At 42.8% G+C, this 20,100-nt stretch overlaps 2 protein-coding genes and 1 long non-coding RNA gene across 5 annotated transcripts; all 3 read left to right on the forward strand.

Annotated features, from left to right (window-relative positions):
- Window positions 1-1,829: 1,829 nt before the first annotated feature.
- Window positions 1,830-7,097, forward strand: LOC118110881. Its single transcript, XR_004697025.2, has 2 exons — window positions 1,830-1,872; window positions 6,491-7,097. It is a non-coding gene; the product is annotated as an uncharacterized LOC118110881 (long non-coding RNA).
- A 421-nt stretch (window positions 7,098-7,518) lies between these two features.
- lemd1 (LEM domain containing 1) lies at window positions 7,519-13,499 on the forward strand. 3 transcript variants are annotated; one of them, XM_035159027.2, is made up of 11 exons: window positions 7,519-7,855; window positions 10,142-10,247; window positions 10,337-10,495; window positions 10,607-10,671; window positions 10,916-10,963; window positions 11,076-11,231; window positions 11,452-11,538; window positions 11,641-11,733; window positions 11,867-11,956; window positions 12,670-12,740; window positions 12,862-13,499. In XM_035159027.2, the coding sequence occupies exons 1-11, from the start codon at window positions 7,700-7,702 to the stop codon at window positions 13,049-13,051; spliced, it is 1,221 nt and encodes a 406-aa protein (XP_035014918.1). In that variant the 5' UTR covers window positions 7,519-7,699; the 3' UTR covers window positions 13,052-13,499. The 3 variants fall into 3 exon arrangements, with proteins under 3 accessions (XP_035014918.1, XP_035014917.1, XP_035014919.1); XM_035159026.1 differs by having other exon boundaries at window positions 7,522-7,855; window positions 10,136-10,247; XM_035159028.2 differs by lacking the exons at window positions 10,916-10,963; window positions 11,076-11,231 and having other exon boundaries at window positions 7,526-7,855; window positions 10,136-10,247.
- Window positions 13,500-13,604: 105 nt separating this feature from the next.
- Window positions 13,605-17,520, forward strand: pm20d1.2 (peptidase M20 domain containing 1, tandem duplicate 2). The gene is made up of 13 exons (XM_035159025.2): window positions 13,605-13,970; window positions 14,067-14,153; window positions 14,932-15,167; window positions 15,256-15,342; window positions 15,444-15,577; window positions 15,772-15,891; window positions 16,145-16,220; window positions 16,299-16,360; window positions 16,447-16,525; window positions 16,600-16,671; window positions 16,765-16,930; window positions 17,027-17,126; window positions 17,201-17,520. Exons 1-13 carry the CDS (start codon window positions 13,751-13,753, stop codon window positions 17,328-17,330), a joined length of 1,569 nt encoding a protein of 522 aa, XP_035014916.1. The 5' UTR covers window positions 13,605-13,750; the 3' UTR covers window positions 17,331-17,520.
- Window positions 17,521-20,100: the final 2,580 nt, after the last annotated feature.

Consider the following 20,100-nt stretch of genomic DNA (forward strand, 5'->3'; position numbering starts at 1 on the left):
CCAGAAATCCACCTTTGTGCCCCGTTTTCATGCCTGAGACGCTTTCTGTCATCAGCACAGATGATAATTTGAACGCTGTGATAGAGCGTATGACCTCAGTGGATTTAATGAAAGGCAAGTAATGAATTCCAAAGCCCACAAAGGGATCACAGATATCTGTATCGAGGTCTGAGCCGTGCTTTTGTTCCCCCTCTGAAGATTTTCCCTGTCAGAGGCAGAGGAGAGAAGAGCTCCTGCGTGCGGCGGTCGGGTAACACATGTTTGTACACACACGTTCGGACACAGAAAACACAATGCTGATTTATTCTCTCCTATCATAGGACGTCTCTCGCTCTCCCCTTCCTCTCCTTCTCCCTGTCCTCCGCTCCCCCGCCCGCCTCTCCCGGCACAGTTGTAGAGAGCCGGGCAATGATGCGTGCCTTAGTGGAAACCTGGTGAATAGTAATGAAGCCAGCCTGTGTGTCTATTTGAGGGATAGAGAGAGAGAGAGAGAGAGGGAAGGGTGTGAGGGTGGGGGAGTGGTAGGCTGTGAGGGAAAACAGGGCTTCTCTTGCGACACTGATGCAGCACAAGCGGCGGCGAGGAGCACGGCGGTGACTGACAAGAGATGCACTCGTGTTAATCGTTCACACCATCGCCTCGACACAGCTCATTAGCCGCCCTGACCAGGCCCAACGTGACGTCACTCGTCAAGAAACCTTCAGCAAACTGTATCCTTTCTCTGGGTGTGATGCTTGGGCTTAATTATACAGTACCTCACACACACACAAACACACACAGGGAGGAGGAGGAGGAGGAGGAGGAGGAGGGTGTATTAGGGGAGGAAACGGATGGAGGGGGAGAACGCTGTAAGTGAATGTGACTCAGAGAGGGGACTCAACACCTGCTGTCTTCATCCCACATTCACCAAACAGCATTCTCCCTCAGAGGACAAAGACGAGGCCCGAACACACACCAAGAGACTTTTACAGACACCGGCACCGACTCCGAGCTCGTTTCTTGTGGCACTGAACTTCTGTGTCAAATCCAAAACCCCCAAACTTGTCCCTGTGCTGCTTGTGCGGAGTGACAGAAACAAAACCGTGTGTTGCATGGGGAGAAAACACATGTGCAAGGATCCAGATGAAAATCACAAGAGACAAATGGGGTCTTCTGTACACGGCCGTGCGATAAGTGACTGGAATATTCAGCGAGTGGCTGCAAAGATCAACCAGAGTACCAGGGCTGAAAGGAAAGGGAACAAACACAATAGACGGCCCCCCTACCTCAGCCCCTCTTTTATCCCTTCTTCTCCATCCAGGACCCACGGGCCCTCTGCCAACTTGGAATCTTAAGAACTCATTCAAAGAAAGCCAAAGAAAGGGACTTGTTTAAAACCGGGAGCCATTCTTTCACAGTCTCTTGTTTTTCCCCTTACATTTCCCACGTGAAGAGGGATTTTCTTTTTCTCCCTGACATCGCATCTGAGGAGAGGAGAGGAGAGGAGAGGAGAGGAGAGGAGAGGAGAGGAGAGGAGAGGGAGAGAGAGAGGGAGAGAAGAGAGAGAGAGAGAGAGAGAGAGAGAGAGAGAGAGAGAGAGAGAGAGGCTGTTTCTAGAATTGCCATTCATGTAACGTTTCGTCAGATTTGTGGTCGGAGAGAATTGTGAGCAAGTGATCTCCCTTCTGTGAGTCCCCCCCCCCCCTTTCTCCCTCTCCCTGCTAGTTTTCATTCTGCTTTTACTCTCTACCCTCCGTCTCCCCACTCTAGCCCCCTGCTCACATAGTAACTCCTCCCACCCCCCCGCTACCCATTGTCTCTCCATACAGTATGAGGCTGAAGGGGGGGATGCCATACTCGATCCAGGGAGGGACGCAGGAGAGGGAGCAGGAGGTAAGAGTCAGATTTATGGCATAAGAATGCATCCGGCCCGAGATTGCATGGCGCCGTTACTTTGAGAAGTGAGGAGTGTGCCGGGTGAAATAGCTGCATCACGACTGACAGTGAGCAGGAGAAGAAAGCAACTTCAATGATGCTCTGAAGCTTTCATGTGTTGTGCGCAGTGCTTCAGTGCTTCAGTGTGTTCTGGTCGTCTGGTCGGCCACTGGAAGATGCTTGTAGGGGATGTTTTTAATGCATGAAAAAGGGGGGAGTTCTGAGAAGAGAATAAGAAATGTGCTGTCAACCTTTATCTCTGTCTGCATCTTTACATTCAAAGTCTGAATATGAAACTGTGGGATTTTAGTCATGTGCAATATTGGACACAGTTTCGTGTCGACAATTTCTTTCCCTCTGCTCATTTTCTCCTGTCAAAAAGAACAGACTGGTGCATTAACAATATATTAACCACGGCCCAGATCTAAAGCCATTAAGAAAACATCTGGCCACTGATGATTGCCTGAAATGGTTCCCAGCAGAGAGGGACCGTGAGCGATGTTCAGGGATTAAAGATGATCCTCCCTGTGGCTGAGATTCACCTTCTTGTCTGGACAGAGTCTGACACAGGGGCTTTACTAATTTATGCTGAGACATGCATGAGCACAGGCTCCCTGGAGCTCAGTGGCAGGGCTCCTTTATTTCTCCAAACCTGGAAAAGGCTGATTGAGTGAACACTTCAGTGGTTAATATTCTCAGTCCGACACCATGTGAGTATCCAGCGTATAAAGCCAATGAGATATTAATCGAAGTGTTTAAACATTTGGATTTTTGGGTCATAACCTCACCCTGTTTTATCTCTTTTGATTAAAGTTATCATAGAGAAAAGTTAGAACTACGCGATAGAAGAAGTGAAAAATCCAAGTGAACCGGGAAAGATGTGAAACTATCCGACAAAGTGTTTCACTTCCTTGCCTTGCTTGAAACAGGTGCACACAAAGATGGCTAGGAGAGCTTTTCTCAGTCCTGGACAGTTGCAGCCCGAGTACAGGAAGCTTTGTGTGCTTGTTCAGGGCAAAAAGAAAAAAAAAAAGACGAGGCTGCCTCAATGGGGCTTTTGTTGTTTGGGTTGGAGACAGCAAAAGCACAAGAAACACTGACTGACAAATACCTGGCCCCTCTGTGCCTCAAATACCTCGGCGTTGCACTTGATACAATGTCAACAAATGCCTCCTCTGTCCTCCGTAGTAGCCCGTTTCCTCCCTGTCCGCGGGATTTTTTTCATGTTTTGATAAAGGCTACTGTTTTCCCGAGCAGACATCTGGGCGAGCAGATTTGGGCCGCATAGCTCGAGTGCTGCGTCTCTCACCGAGGGGCTGCGAACGGCCCAGAGCGCTTCCAGCAGTTTGGGGCTTAGAAGTGTGGTAAACAGTCTGGTGTCTGGTTCGAGTTCAAGGTTTGGAGAAGACACTGAATTAATTCGGGATGCAGTTTTTTTAAATTTTGATTCATTAGGGGTTAAAAAAGTCACAGGAGCATGAATAGACTTGTAATTAAATCACCAAAGCACAGCAGTGGTGTTTCTGTGCATTGGGGATCCTCAGCTTCATCAGCTCCAACAACAGAAACCACAGGAAAACAGACCTTTGTATCTGCAAAAACATATTTGGTTGTTAATAAAAACTGCAAAGCTTCCTGTGCTCAGTGGTTGAATTAAAATGCTGAGGTAATGCTCTCCTTTGTGCTTGAGGAAGTCAAGCAGGGGGTTGCTACAGAATATAAAAAGAGTTTACGTAATCTGTTTTGAATTCAGAAACAAAATCCTTTTGATTAACATTGTACCTTTTCCCCTCGGACATTGATTTAAAACTGCATTTTTAATCAAAGAGTACTCTACAAACCCCCCCCGCCCCCCCAGAGGAATTGAATGGCTTGCAGGATGTTGCTGTTAGATTCAAGCCTCGATATAGGGGTCAATTTATTTCAGTTTGTACTGTGAGAAATGCAATTTCTACTGTCTGAAGACTCACAAGACAGTTTCACTCGTCTCCCCCGGGGCCTCAGATGAATACTTCTAGTTTCTTTAGTTAATTATTCATGCGGATGTGAGTTTTGAATCCTGAATGCTCTCCGCAACAAACCCCGATTTTTGTTCTCCTCTTTTGTGTTCAAGCTTTCAGCTCTAACTGCAAGATTTTCCTCTGAGTTGGTGATTTTCTGTTCTTGTCCTCCGAATCACACCACAACTGTGTCTTATGGCTTTCTATTCCTATGTGAGTTCTCTCTAACTCGTCACGTAGGGTTTAAAGCCATTGGATACACGGTGGACTCTCAACCACGGGACTGTTTTTTAACTTTTTTACACAGTTTTGAATTTTAAAACGCCTTTAATGTGCTTTTCTATCAGATGCAAAGGTTCAAACTAAGTCAGCGAACAATAGAACATAAAGGTTAGAACTAGACTCAGTAGAGTGCATACCTCTGCCAAGGCCCCATAGTTGAATTCACTTAAATTCAATCAAGTTACTCCAAATTTCACACACTCGTACATATCATGTCACATTCTCTTGTGGCCCAGGTCCCATCCTTATGTCATGGAAATCTGTTAAGTTGGTTTTGCTGCTGACAAACAAACAATCAATCTGACCAACCAACCAACCCAACCAACCAACCAACCAACCGACCGACCGACTGACAGACTGATGAAAATTTGGGAAAATATTCCATTGGTTTTCCCTAAACTTGTGACTTTGCAGATGGTCAAGGAAATTTAAAAAAAGTAATTTTCCCGCTGCTCTCAGTCGCTCTATGACTTCAGCGCGGGCCGCTCATTCTTCCTGGGACTTTTACTGTGGAAGTTACAACTCTGTGCGTTCAGCGACGTTTCATTTAAGGACTGTGGGATATTCCAAACCTCCCGTTGTTTTAAAGTGGAAGCTCACGAGTCATTTTAAGCCTCTCTTGCTGATCACCCCCCTCAGTCCCTTGCAAAAGGTATTGAAATGTTTTCAATGGCACCTGTGTAGTTGTACGACATCTTTTCTCTTTAAAGATAAAGCTCTACAAAATACAGATACTGCAGATACTTTAAAATAATAATTTAAATAATAGATAAGCCTGTTGGCGTTAGAGTTCAATAAATAAATAAAAAGGTGACCAACTGCAATACCGTTTTTCTTGTTGCTGTTATTAGCCTGGCGACATTTCAGTGGTTCCTGTGTTCAAGACGTGTGTAATTATAGAAAATTATTACTTTACAGTGATGACATGATGATAACATGTGAAGACTGAGAATACATTCACACAAAAAAATTGTTTTATATCAAGAAAAATGTTTCAAAACGTCCTGTGGGCAAACTGTCTGAGTATCCAGCTTTTCCAGCCAAGAGCACTTTCACTTTCTCCTCCATAATACATTTGCCATGTTTGGGTGAACCAGGTTTGACCTTTCTTTTAGATCCAGACTGTACCAGTTTCAAAAATGAGCAGTAGTTTCATTCATCAAGTTCATTTTGTTTAATTCTCTGACAGTGACCAGAAAATAAAAATGACTGGTCGTTCATTATTCAACACATTAAGTGAACCGGCATCACAATTATAACATTCACAGACATTTAAGGATCCAGTATTTTGTCTAAATTTAGTGATAGAGACGCCTGTTATTTTAATTTTAATATTATTATTGCTTAATTTGATCAAGACCAGAGAACAACATTAATCATATCACATTCTTATATATTTCCATGTCAAGTATATCTTTCAAAGAGATATTTAGCCTTCACATTGCAACAACTCTCTGTCATTACTTTGAAATTGAATGGAAACCTTCCTCCCACAGAAATTGAGCGTGTTGTTGGTCTTTGTATGTCAGCCCTGTGGTATGTTGGTGGCCTGTGTGTAACCCCGCCTCTCATCCAGTGTCAGTGTGCGACCCTCAAAGATAAATAATGGATAATGTGTTTGATCCAATCTAGTGATGGTACAGTTCACAAGTCAACAACAGTAAACCCACAATCTCTTCAACTCAAATATCTCGAATAATATATCTATGACGTACACACCTTGTGTCTTTTACTGCGTTTCTTTGTACAATTTGATTTAACAGCAACAAAACAGCAAACATCTATTGATCAGGATATTAGTTTTATCATCTGTTCTTGTTCTGACTGACATGAAGTGATATTTAATCCCGTTTCTTTCTGTTGTATTTTACTACTGGACTTCAGGAAGGGGCCATTTGCTCTAAAAGCTTCCCCCCTGTAATGTTTATTTTATTTGTAGTAGTAGTAGTACACAGTAAAACAGGGACGTGTTTTACCACCACCAGATGTTAGGGGTGTATGGGTTGTTGAGTTTTAGTTTGTACAGTCACCTGGGGTCCAATAATCACGCCTTTTGGGGAAGAGCCCTGGTGAAGTTAACCATGACCACGAAGAAGATTTAATTAGTTCTTTTTCAGAGCAACTTATTCAGATAATCAACATGTTTGTTGGAACAGATGTCTCCTGCAGGGTTTTGTTTAGGGGGAAAAAAGTCCTCAGTGGCACTTCTAGTCCTCCCTGCTTCACGGACAATTACCTGAACACATGTTCTTTCTTTCTTTCTGTCTTTCTTTCTTTTCGATATCTGTAAACAGGTGTTGTAAAAAAAGGAGCCACTTCTCGTACGTGCTGCACTAAGTGGATGCATCACTACAGTGAAAATGCAGCAGCAGCAGGCACCGGAGACACCACAACTCCAACAGCGACCGAAGCTTGGGTCAAACCCGGAGGTCAAAGGTAAACATACAATCAACTGGCAGTGGAATTAACTTATTATTAAGTTGTTTGGACAGTTGGGGGCAACAGAAATAAGCAGTGAAACCAGCATTGATATTAATATATATTAAATTGTTATGTTGAACTTGTTAACTAAGTCATTTACACAAATTACAGAGCGACAGTAGAATTAATCCAGCTCAGTTTCTGGTCTTCACCAACTCCTTAGGGAAATATCTGGCTCATAAGCTGCTTCATGTTAGATTTGCCCAGTAACTGCTAACAATAGGATTTTCAGTGAAAACCGGCTGCGACCAAAAGACGAGGCAAAGAGAGCAGCGAGAAGCAAAATATCAAGTTTAGCCAAAAGCAGAACGCAAACAGTAGATTTACCGAGATTTTACAAAAGCAAAATGTGACAAAGCATGTGACTTAAATGTTCAATGAAATGTTGTGACTATACAAATAAAATTGAATTGAACACTTCCCTCTGCTCCGTTTTGTTCTGTGTTGTTTCCGTCCATATTATGTGAAGCACTTTGTAACCTTGCTTTGAGAAGTGTTGTATAGATCAAAGTTTTTAATTATTATTATTATTATTTCATAGTTTTTTAGAGCCTAAAATCTTCATCTGATGAGTAACTGGTTGCCAAATAAATGTAGTAAAAAGTAAAACGTAGCATTAAATTGTAACACGCAAGTAATCGTAATATATAAAGTCAACGCTTTAGGCATAGATCTTTTTTTGAGCAAACCCAATATATGATTTAGGATATTTTTTTTAAGTTTCATGATTTAATATGAATTTTTTATGTAAATGTGATAAAGTTTAAGGATCAGCAGCTTGTTTGTTTGTTTGTTTGTTTGTTTACTGACTTGTCTTGTGCCATGTTGAGCTTCTTGCTGTCAATCAAGTCATTGGCTGCAGCTGTTCTGGGTTCAGTGTGTTATTCTCAGAGCTGAGACGGAGCAGCTTCTCTCTGCAGCTCCTCTGGCTTCATCTCACTTCAAAGACTCTTCTCCACTTATATGAAAATATAAAAACCCACCAAGCAGCTGAAGATTGACTTGAGTCGTCGTAGTGTGACATGCCGGTGTTAGTGGAGGAACCCGCTCTTCTGTCTAAATCTAGACTCAGATCAGATTTCGTCGCGCACAATGTGAAGCTGCACCTGAAACACATCGACCACAGGAACGCTGCAGAGTTTTCAAGCGACGAGGAAGAAGACGTTCAAGATGAAGCTGTGAGTTCCCCGACGTGTGTTCATGTGAAGATGTGGTGTTTAAAAAACAGGTTCTGCACAGTGTCAGTGGAAGAAGCAAGTAACAGTCCTGTACTCAAAAATCTAAGTTGAGTTAAAGCAAATTCTAACAACTTCATACACAATTAAATAGTTTAGTCCTGTGCTTCCCAACCTGGGGACTGCAACCCTCCAAAGGGTCACAAGCTGTATCTGAGAGGACGTGAGGGGAAATATTGTTTATTTGAAGTTATTAAAACTTGTTTCCTTGGCCTGTGTTGATGCTCCAGAGCTACTTCGAAAATTATTCCTTGTTATTAGCGAGTCCTGCTCAAACAGTTTTATGATATATATACGGTCACTTGTTATTGTTCGTGTGCTAGACGTTGTGGTGCAGAGCTTTTTTTCATAAACAGTCAATGGTGCAGAGTGAAGTTAGAAAACTTTGTGCTCCTCCTACCGGATTTATCAGCACTTAAGATACTGTGGTCAATGCTTTGCATAAAATGAAACACAATTCAGGATATTTTTGAAGTTTAAATACTTTTTTAAAAAGTAATTGCATATAAAGCATTGCAGCAACAAAACCAACATTGTGATTTTACTTTGAAGACAAAATATTATTATATTGTTTTCAGTTTTTTGTCTAAAATCCTAATCTGAAAAGTAATCATGTGTAAACCTTTGAATGAATCAAAAAGTCGAATTGAATTATAATAGTAAAGTACAAGTACCTCAAAATTATACTTAAGGCAAGAGATGGCAGTTTTATTTTTTTATTTGTAAATGTTCTTAGTTACTTGTCCTCACTTGCAAATATATTTCAACATTTTTTTTTAAAGCATCAACAATCATCTATGATATCTAGGGGCCGTCGTGCAGATAACGATGAGGTTTGACCTGATTTGAACCAATGAGGTCAGCAGGTGTGGAGGTGGGGGATATCTGGGTCACTGCTGCCAAACGCTCCTCTCACTGGAGGTCCTAGACCACTAAGCCACCCGCTGTATGGTTGGTTTAGGTTTACATGAGACGTCTCAGTAGCTGGTGGCTGCTGTTACCCTCTCATGCATATGCTTGCTGCACCTGTCACCCTCACTTATGTGTGCAGGGAGGGGCACAGCGCTCAGAACTGTCTAAATGTTTTTGTCATGTGGTGGAAAGACATGCAGCATAAAACCAACTAGACCCCAAACTGCTATTTAGAGCTGGAGGGATTAGTCAGAGATTCAACTAGAAACACTGAGAGAAATTAATCTGCGATATATTTATATTCAATTCATACCTGCAGCAATTCTTCAAGCAACAAATCTCTGGTTTCAGCTTCTCAAACTTAACGATTAGCAGCTTTCTTCTGTTTAATGCGTTTGTAAATCGAATTAACTTTTGGACTGAAGACATCGATCTGCGCTCTGTGGGAAACGTTCTTGTTTTTGACTTTTCATAGATGAAGCGATTGAGAAAATAATCAGATTAATCAATAAAAACAATTGTTAGCTGCAGCTGTATTAATATTTGAGTGTTTTCCATCAGGGATCATTAACCTTGTGTTATGGGAAGCTGAGCTGAATGTGTCTACACATGTCCAGTTCAAGAACAATAATATATGATGCACTGATTTATGGAGTCTGATGGATAAATTATAATATTAACATGGTTTATAAAATCCTATACTTCATCTTATGTGTGATATAATATTTCCTTTGCATATCACATTGGAGGTTGCACAAAACCAACCTTTTCTCTTCTGATACCTCTTTTCAGAAAATACTGAGTGCTGATCTGATACCAGTGTTTTTACATAACACTGGAACTCATTGTTATGTAAAGTGACAGGAAGCCAGGGTTTAATGTGTCATTAAAACTGACTGTGAAACATTATGCTTCATGACACTGATGAAGGAACTGTATTAAACGTGGACTGCTCAAATTGTACCGGATATAGGATGTTTCATTAGGGCGGTGCTAACTTCTGATAAACCATTTTCCATTAATAAAACAAGCGTGTGTGCGTGTGCGTGTGCGTGTGTGTGTGTGTGTGTGTGTGGACTTGGCTCCTCCACAAACCTGCAGTCTTTTCCCAGTCGTAACCTGTTCTTCTGTTGATCGGGCAGATGTGAGAACAGGAGATTTACACTGAGATAAGATGGATATTGAAAACATTTGTGCGCTGCAGCCTCCAGCTCTTTTTAATGCTCTACAATGGCACACCTGCAAAGTGTTCCAGCCTCCGTCATGGTTCAAACCCGCATTCAGTCAATTCAGCTAATTTGGTTTTGTAAGGAAAAGGAGGAGAAGCCAGAGGAAGCAGAGATGCCTGACCCGAGCGGTTTGACTGACGATGACCTCAAGGCGGCGCTGCTCCGACACGGGTTCAAACCTGGGCCCATAGTTGGTGAGGTTGCATGTGAAACTGTCGCGTTACCTTCTCTTTACCCCTATTATAAAAAAACTGACTACTATTGTATATTTTGTCAACGCTAGCCTCCACCAGGGCTTTGTATGAGAAGAAGCTCAGGCGACTGCTCCGGTCCAATGGACACAACCTACTTAATGCAGCAGAGAAGGTGATGTACTCGGCCAGTGAAGAAGAGGAAGAAGAAGAAGAAGAAGAAAACGGGGAGGACGATGATGCAGAGTCAGGTATGTGACCTGAATTATTCTGGGGTTTATTCGTCTACATTTTCCGCCTTTGATGGTTTTGTAATTGTTGGTGATCGTGTGCGTTGTATTGTTTTTTGGGGACTTGTCCAGGTGCTGAGGAAGAAAAGCAGGAAGCGGCTGAGCAGTCAGACGAGGCTCAGCCAGGGAGCAGCCAGGTGAGACAACTGTCAGCAGGGTGTCGTCCCTTTGGTCAAATGATTTGAAGTTTATCTCTTGAACTGCCGCGAAATTTGGGAGCAAACTTTTCATCATTTGCTGGATTTAAAAAAGTCCTTACAGTGCCACTTAGTGGTTACTTATTGTAACAGTATGTGTTTCGCTGTCCACTTGCATTATGAGTCTGTGTGTGTGTGTGTCTGTGTGTGTGTGTGTGTGTGTTTTCTTTACCTGTGTTTTCAGATAGGTGGCTTTTTTTACCCACAGTGCTTTTTACCTTCATCCAGACTGGTAAATACCACAGATATCTGGAGTGACTGCACACGATTCTGTCCAACAGGATCTTCAGGGGAAACTGATGTGTTTTCTTATTTCTGTGTTTGACCGCGTTGGCCTCTTGCAGCGTGCTCGCGCTTCTAGGAACAAGGAACCTAGTCCCGCGTGGAATTCAGGGAATGCGTTAAAATCATCAGAGCAGAGTCGGCCTCGCTGCTCGCAGATTCCTGTAGGAATTAGCAGAGCATCCTCTGTAGATCACCGCCCAGGATTAGGATCAGGGGTAGGCTGGTCTTACACTGCGTCTCTTGTGGATTTTGAATTCTCTGCATTCCTTTCTTAGGCCGTCTAACTTCATTGAGCTTCATTCTCAAGCCACTAAAGGGATATTGTTTGGTCTTCTGACAGTGATGGGCTTTGGTATCTCACTGGTGTACAACACGGGTGGTGACTGGTTTATGTTTATGTGGATGTCAACAGGATAATCGTGCTAATCCTTGCAGGTTCAAGCTGGATCACAGACGGTTGCAGCCGACGCTTCCTCGTCATTTACCTCTCCGGTCTTCAGCATCACTGAAATGGTTGAGGAGGAAAGTTTTTTTTAGTCCATATCTGTTAAAATTACCCCGTCATTTCATTTAATTCTTTTGGTGTGAGTAATCAGTGATGTGCATTCTCACTTCGAATGACAGATGGAGAGTCGGGGGTCACTCTCCACTAGCTCAAACACAGTGAGAGAGTTCAATGGGAGCAATGGACAGGAGCATTGTTCAGGGTCCAGCAGGGTCAGTACAGAGCTCTCGCGTCGTTCAGTCACACTTTGAGCACAAACCGTGGTGGTGGTGGTTTCAGTGCTGGAGACGTTTCGCTGGAGGCGTAAAGAAAATTCTTCTAAACTGTTACGTCTCCTTTCCTCAGCTGGACACGCCAGTTGTGGACAACAGCTCCATGAAGAACCACTCTGTGTACTGCACCCCCAGGACTTCACCTCATAAACGGGGAATGAAGGCACATGCATCTTCTCGCTTTTTTTATTCCATGTGACTTGATGGGGGGGGGGGGTGATGAGAACACACTATGTGGTGTGAATCCTTTCATATGTCAGTTTCACTAAAGCTGCTTTCAGACACGCACTGAACTCTGGTGAATCCCTGCATATTCTCCATAGGGGCTGTATGTGAGAACACAAATATCCGAGTGTGATCCTCAGAACTTTCTGCAGAGTTTCTAACTAGCACACACAACAGAACAAAAAGAACAAAGAGTTACAAATATCTCCACATGAAAATCTGGTGCCACACATGAAGAAGACACCGACGAAGATGTTTCCTTTGTCGATGTCGCTGTAAACAAACACGTGAATCTCAGCAGCAGAATCCTAACCTTACATCCAGCCCTCACCTGAACGCTCCCTGGATATTTCTGAGCTGTGAATGTGTCTGAGTGGACCGTTGCTCAGTTTGGACATTTGTGTGTGTGTGTGTGTGTGTGTGTGTGTGTGTGTGTGTGTGTGTGTGTGTGTGTGTGTGTGTGTGTGTGTGTGTGTGTGTGTGTGTGTGTGTGTGTGTGTGTGTGTGTGTGTGTGTGTGTGAGAGTGATCTCCAGTTATTACATTACCATTCACCCTGTTCCTTCATCTCTGCCTGTACTGGCCGAGCCTGGGTCTCTGTGGGACACTGATGTCTGGGACGTTTGGAGTAACTTGCTTCTTTCTCTTCCAGCCTCCTCGGGAGCCTGTGATCGATACGTTCAAGGACTTGCTTCCTGCTGAGACCACACCCACGGGTATATAGTAAGTGCTCGTTCTCTTCCGAGTTGTCGCTGAATGATGAGTAGATTCACAGAAGTACAGGAACACATGATGGGCAGTTCTGTGATCAGATTATCAGCACATGTATCCAACACTGTTTCAGCGCCACTCGTCGGAGACCCATCAAGGGGGCCGCGGGCAGACCTGTGCAGTACGCGTACCCGGACACTCCTTTCAGTCCCACGACCCTGGAGAGACGAGTGGTGGAGCGCCGCCTGGTGCCTATCCACATACGGTTTCTGTTCTTCCTCGTCATGGCGTGCATCCTCTACCTCATTTATGAGTTAGTTTAGGACAAGTCACTCAGTCCGTTTGTGGCAAGACATAACACACACCAGCACTTTCTGAACAGGAGTAACTATGTGTTTTTTATAAACTTACAGATGTCAAATTACTTATGTTTGTTGATGCATATTATGATAACTTTGTCTTGGATTGTCTTCAGGGAGCACACACTGTATTAATTTATCACTTTTGCTATTTACTGCGTTTGTATGTCTGTATGGGAGCAAACACTTCGACATTTTTAACGTTTTGCTTATGTATGTGTTTCCAATTTGGTCTCTGTGGTTAAAAACAATCTCATGAGCACAGAGGTGCTATCAAGAGCTGAATAATTGGTCAAATTGTGTACTTTTTGTGTAACCTGATCGTAATTGATGTCACAGTACGTCTGTATGTGCATTGTTTTTTAAAGAAAATATTTAAATCTTACTTCAATAAAGAATCTTTCGCTTCATATTTCATTTATATTTTATTATATTATTATAACAAGGCTTTAATGCATCTTTTTGTGTTTTAATTTTCATGCATGTTGAAGATGTAGATGCTCGGAATTGAAGGAGTGAACATTATTATAACTCTAAAAAAAGGGGGAGTGACACTCTGAGGCTGTAATTTGTCTGCAGGCCTGCAGGCGGCTCTGCTCCGTAGACTTTGACCCGGTCCGCGCATTGATACCGATCCAGTTCCGCCGTCGCCACAAATAAACAATGACGGAACCAGGCCCGAGGTTTAAAACCGTCAAGTTTGTGAAGATCATCTCGTGCAGCTTCCTCATCGTCGTGTCACTGTTACTGACGGTGGCGTCAATCAGGACGCTGACCCTGGACGGACACGACGGACTCCAGCTCGCGCGCTGGGAGAAGACGGACAACATCTCGCTGGAGTTGGACCTCGACCACAGACAGGAGCTGCTGACGCGGCTGAGAGGTAAATGTGAGTGACTTGTTACCGTCTGACAAAACGTGGAGACGCCGCCTCCAACAGCCCGCTGTCCCCCTTCCCCCCCCCTCCTCTTCCACCCAGAGGCGATCCGGATCCGCACCGTGTCCACATCCGCTGAGGACATCAACACCACCGCGCTGCTTCACTTTGACAGGTTCCTCCGCCAAGGTACGACCGGCACTAGATGCAGTGTGGCTGTGACACAACACAACAGAACACAACGCAACACGCATACAGACACACACACACACACACAACGCCGCACGCATACAGACACACAACACGCAACACACACACACCCAACACAACGCCGCACGCATACAGACACACATAAACACAAGGAGATGCACACACAACACGCAACACATACACACACAACACACAAAACAATGCAACACACATGCAGACGCAACACACATAAACAAGGATATGCACACACACACACACACACATACAGACACACAAACAAACAACACACATAAACACAGACACACACACACACACACAGACACACAACACTCAAACAAACAACACACATAAACACAAGGACACAAAGAACAAACCACAGACACACACACACACACACACAACAGACATACACACACAACACAAGTTTGACAGGTTCCTCTGCCAAGGTATGACTGGCACTTGATGCAGTGAGGCTGTGACTATGGCAACACACACACACACACACACACACACACAGAGGACACGTGCAAAGACTGACCTTTATCTGGGAACTGGACAATTAGCAGGGGCGGGTCGAGAACATTTTTTAATGTGTGGGTTGGGGGGGGGTCAGGGGTCCCGTACACACCTGGCATTAGAATGTGGCTCAACCAGAGCTACAGCAGATGTTCTACAGCTGCTGTAGTGTTGAACTGACCTTCATGTGTGAAACGGGCAGTGTTCCACCTTGAGACTCCATCGCTTCTTTCTGTGACAGCCTTCCCAAGGGTTTTCTCTTCGAGCTTGGTTCATCATGAGTTGGTGGCGAACTACAGCCACCTGTTCAGGGTGGAAGGATCCCAACCTGACCTGGTGCCCTACCTGCTGCTGGCCCACATCGATGTGGTACCTGCCTCCGAGTCAGACGACTGGGTGGCCCCACCGTTTTCCGCCGAGGTGATAGACGGCTTCATCTATGGCAGAGGAGCCATGGACGACAAGAGCTCTTTAATGGTGAGATAATGTATTGAGTGATCTGAGTAGTACTTGGAATACAGTCACATGCTAGCGAGGATCCACTAATGTGTTTTATGTTTTCCAGGGAATACTTGAGGCGCTGGAATACTTGCTTAGGAAAGGCTATGCTCCACGCAGAGGCTTTTACATCGGTCTTGGCCATGATGAAGAAGTACTTAAAACATTCATAACACTATCCTGAAAATGTGAACTAATGTAACATTTAACATATTATATTTCAATGTCCACGTCCGTCCCTATTTCTTTCTCCAGGTTTTTGGTTTGAATGGGGCAGTGAACATCGTGCGTGTGCTGAAACAGCGTGGTGTGCAGCTGTCCTTCGTCCTGGACGAGGGCCTGGCTTTAATTGATGGAGTCTTCCCTGGTCTCGAAGGACCTGCCGCTCTGTAAGAACCTGCCATTCTCGGATGTCATTAACGACTCTGCATGATATTTGCTTTGCTTATTTTGCTAAGGAAAAAGGTTCAAGCTGGACATCGCAACAAAAGTTAAAAGCATGGTTTAAAGTTGTAAGTCTCCATTAAATTGCATAAACACCCTTGTGTGTGTGTGTGTGTGTGTGTGTGTACAACTTTTGCAGAATTGGGTTAAGTGAAAAGGGAATGGCCTCTGTAAAGCTGAGTGTGTCTATGGTCCCTGGTCACGCCTCGATGCCTCCCAGGCAGACCACCATCGGGATCCTGGCTGCAGCAGTCAAAAGGTGAGAGGAATGTACGGTACAGTGTATTCTGGTCGGTTTTCATGCAAGTAACAAATTCACCAACATCGATATTATGAAATGATTCGATTCATCCATCTTTATTTACAGTCACAGACGTACATTTTTATGAAATTTGGTCATGGGTTCTCTACACAACGCTGCTATTGTAACCAGGTCCTACTGCTTTTTTACCACTGTATTTAGAAAAAGACTTTCAAAGACTTTCATTGTCACTTTCATGCTGTTACCTCAGCCTGGAGGAGAACCCAATGCCGACGGTGTTTGGTTATGGGCCTGAACGTGGAACCTTTGAACAGCTGGCCCATAAGGTAAGAAGAACCAACTTCTCATCACAACTTGTAGCATTTGAGATCTTCTCCACATTGTTACTCATTCTTTGACTTCAGTTCAGGTTTCCACTGAAGTTCATATTGTCAAATTTGTGGCTGTTCTCTCCGATCGTTGCCAGGTGATAACTTCCTCAAATTCATTCGGCACGTTTTCTTCTGACTGAGACTTTGGGAATTAATCCAATTAGAACGTCTTGTCTTCCAGGTTCATGGAAAGAAAACCAGAAACCAACAGTTTTATAAGGACGACCACAGCAGTCACCATGTTTAATGCGGGAGTTAAGGTACAGTTTAATATAATAAATTCGAAAGTTATTCACAGAATTAAAAAATGCTAACCACCCCTCCTCCCTTGCAGTTGAATGTCATCCCCTCCCTTGCTGAAGCTTACATCAATATGCGAATCCACCCAGCACAGTCATTAAAAGAGGTAGAGTCAAACATGTCATTCTTCTCCACTGAGAATCCCTGACGTCTCCATGAAATACTGTGAGAGGATTAAAATGTGTGCTGTCTCATCCAGGCAATGGACCATATCCATTCCACAGTGGGTGACCCGCGTGTGAAGATAGAGCTCATTAATGGGTTTGACCCTGAGCCCGTCAGCTCTTCGGATGAAAAGTCCTTTGGCTTTCAGATCATTAAGAAAACTGTGTTGGACGTCTTTCCAACAGTTACAGTTGCTCCAGGTAGAGTCATGATAGATTTTATGGCATAAGAATGGTTTATTTAGGTGTTATTATTTAAACTATAGGATCTTTTTGATATCATGTTTGAATTTGCAGGTATGTGTACTGCGAACACAGACAGTCGACACTTCAAGGACCTGACCAAGGATATTTATCGCTTTATACCTCTCTGGTTAAAACCAGGTGACACCCAGAGGTAAGAATCTTGTTTGTCTAACACTGAAAATGAATAAAGAGAGGACCCAGCAAAACTGTTTTTCTGTTTCTTAGACTCCATGGCATCAACGAAAGGATTTCCATAAAGAACTACGAGGAGTACGTCACGTTTTACTTTAGTCTGATTCAAAACTGTGACATTCAGAATCTCCCTGAGCCTCACAGTTCTGTCCATGAACTCTGAGGAACTGACGGCGTCAGCAACAAATCAAACAGATGCAAAAACACTCTGCTGACCGACTTTACTCCTTTTGTCACTGGATCTCAAACACAACACGATTCTGCATTTTAGAGCCGAGATGTACGATTTTACAATAATTTAGATTTCCCTGTAAACAACTGACTATTTTAATAAAATAACAATTGGACAAATATATGTGTTTCCTTCTGTGATGTGTTCATGTGTAAATTATAATGGTAGCATTTGATAGTATGATTTACTTGCAATAATCATACATACAGTTTGGCTGCTAAAAACAAAAATAAAACTCCGGTATCTTGAGTGGTAGATGGTGTGATGGTCTCCGGGGTAGAAGTAGCAATAGTAGTATTTGATTTAGTAGTTTTTGCTGTGGTCTCTGAGGTAGTAATAGTAGTAGTTGCTGTTGTGGTGGAAACTCCTGTGTCTGTTGTGGAAGAAATGAATCACATATTGTAATTTAGTTTTATCAGATTATTTCATTGCCGGACTATGCCTGAGTTGAACTGCTGGGATTTCACTGACACCATTCAACAGCACAGGAGAGTTGCTCCTCCTCACAAGCTTTGGGTTTACCTGAGTCCAGACGTTTCCGCAGATGACTGATAAGGGGGTAATATCCCTGGAGACAGAAACTCCCATAAAAATCATCCATGTCCAGAGACCAGACAAAGACTCCTCCAAATCTTTTGTCTTTCACGTATTAATATGAAGACAAACCTGCAATGAAGGGTTAAATGATAAATAAAACATAGTCATAAACCTGACACCCCATACCCAATAAAATCTGTTTATATGAATAACCCAATTCTTTAGATCGAACAGATATTTCAGCTTCACCTCATAGTCGGGCCACACGCCTTGTTCCCCGATGTAAATGCTGTTAGAACTATACTGAAGGATTGGTGCCCCCTACATCAGTGGAGCCACTGGACCGGATATGAAGCAAATCCCAAAACAAGCTCATGAGCATCTTACCCACCTATTCCAGTATTGCATTGCAGTGTCCTGTAATGTGGAGAAACATACAACTTTATTTAATGTGAGCATCAACTCCTACATATTTAGCTACAATCCCCCTGTATATGTTTCAAGGGCTTTGTCTGTGGTACCTACCTCGTGTAAACTGGCTCACAATAAGGTAAGAAGTGTTTATCATGACCTCTTTGTGAGACATTGTGAGGCTAATGTCTACGCTTTACTGATCATTGAAAAATGTTTGTTCTCTCTGTGGTCTCTTTTGTTTCCTGGCAGCAAGATCAAAAGGATTCTCTGGTATGTCGTCTTTGGGCTTGTCACCTTTGATTATTACCTTCGCCAAGCAGATAATAATTGAGTTTCGCCCCTGTCAGTTTGGGGTTTGTCAGCAGGATGGGACATGGGCCAAGAAAGAACCCATTACATGTTTGGTGCAGATCTTAAACACTGCCAGTGAGGGTGCTTTTTGACATTTTCAATAATTTGTGAATGGTGATGAATGAAATAAATCAGGGACAAGCTGCTAATTTGTTTGCGAGATTTAAATAACGACACGGCTTTGAGGTCAGTTACCAAAAAACCTCACTCAACAAACAAGTAAAACAAGAATATCTTTGCTGTCAGTGCTACTGGGGTTAAAACGTCATGGGATCAGACTCTGCCAGGTGTCAATTATGTCACGGCCTCTCACACGAGGTGACGAGTTCACTAAAGAATGTCACGCAGTGGAACAAATGAAAACCATCTGTTAATCCTTATTAATTGATCTGTGACTCTACTGCATATTCACACTTAAGTGGTTTTAACCACTGGATCACACCAATGCATTATTCTTACAGTCAAATTATTATAATACATATATATTTTTCTATATCTTCTCACTTCTTTTGGAATATGTACCGTAGATTGAATCTTTTTTTAAACCCTGATCACAGTTTGTAAATAATACTTGCTTTTTCTACTTGTTTGTATAATTTCTCCTTTTTTTGTTTTTTATGTTCAAAATAAATAAAAATGAATGAACAGTAAGGAAAGACCATAAAAAACAGACCTGATTTGAACTTTTCCATCTGTCAGTGGTTTATCTCATTGACAATTCTGTTATTTCTGCCCCCTGTAAACATATGTCCCAAGTTCTCCAGTCCCCTAAATCCCAGTAGGATGCTCAGGTTTTAATACTGGCTTGTATTGTTTCAGTATGAAACTGTAGTCTAGTGTTATTTGTTTTTTTAAGAAGCTTTTGCCCGGTTAAATCGATGAACTTAATAAACCCGACCACCAGAGCAGTTTTAAGTGAGAACATTTTATATTAAGGCACAAACACGTGTCAAAACTAAGGCAGGTAATTGTTGCATCTAGTCAAAACACAACCACATTACCCCCTCATATTTAACACAGCCGCTTCATCCAGTTTAGAAAAAAATGATGAAAACATCCAGTAAGATATTATACAAAATATTTCACAAAAAAGAAAAGAAAGATATGATGTGAGGCACAACGCGGGATATAAAAGAAACACGAGTTGACTTGATTAATCAATAAATCAGAAGTGTATGACCTGAAAAGGACGAACTCAGCAGTTAAATGTTTGCATTTCTGTGGATCCATTTTTGAATGTGTCCACAGAAATGTAATTGAAGGTGGGACCCGGAGGAGGCAGAATAACCTCTTTCAATGTTTCTAATTGATAATAATGAATCGTGAATACTTTTCCTCATCAATTAAGATTTTGCTTAACCTTAAGAACATGAGGTGCAATAAAATCTTGTAACTCCCT

The sequence above is a fragment of the Hippoglossus stenolepis genome, chromosome 6, assembly GCF_022539355.2.
Source record: "Hippoglossus stenolepis isolate QCI-W04-F060 chromosome 6, HSTE1.2, whole genome shotgun sequence".
Taxonomy (NCBI): Eukaryota; Metazoa; Chordata; class Actinopteri; order Pleuronectiformes; family Pleuronectidae; genus Hippoglossus; species Hippoglossus stenolepis.

Excerpts from the sequence above, each read along its gene's own strand:
- lemd1 (XM_035159026.1), top strand. The coding sequence starts at position 7,700 with ATGCCGGTGTTAGTGGAGGAACCCGCTCTTCTGTCTAAATCTAGACTC. Across the intron at positions 10,496-10,606 it reads GGACGATGATGCAGAGTCAG|GTGCTGAGGAAGAAAAGCAG; the intron begins GTATGTGACCTG and ends GGACTTGTCCAG. Across the intron at positions 10,672-10,915 it reads CTCAGCCAGGGAGCAGCCAG|ATAGGTGGCTTTTTTTACCC; the intron begins GTGAGACAACTG and ends CTGTGTTTTCAG.
- pm20d1.2 (XM_035159025.2), top strand. The coding sequence starts at position 13,751 with ATGACGGAACCAGGCCCGAGGTTTAAAACCGTCAAGTTTGTGAAGATC. Across the intron at positions 13,971-14,066 it reads GCTGCTGACGCGGCTGAGAG|AGGCGATCCGGATCCGCACC; the intron begins GTAAATGTGAGT and ends TCTTCCACCCAG. Across the intron at positions 16,361-16,446 it reads TTCTCTCCGATCGTTGCCAG|GTTCATGGAAAGAAAACCAG; the intron begins GTGATAACTTCC and ends CTTGTCTTCCAG.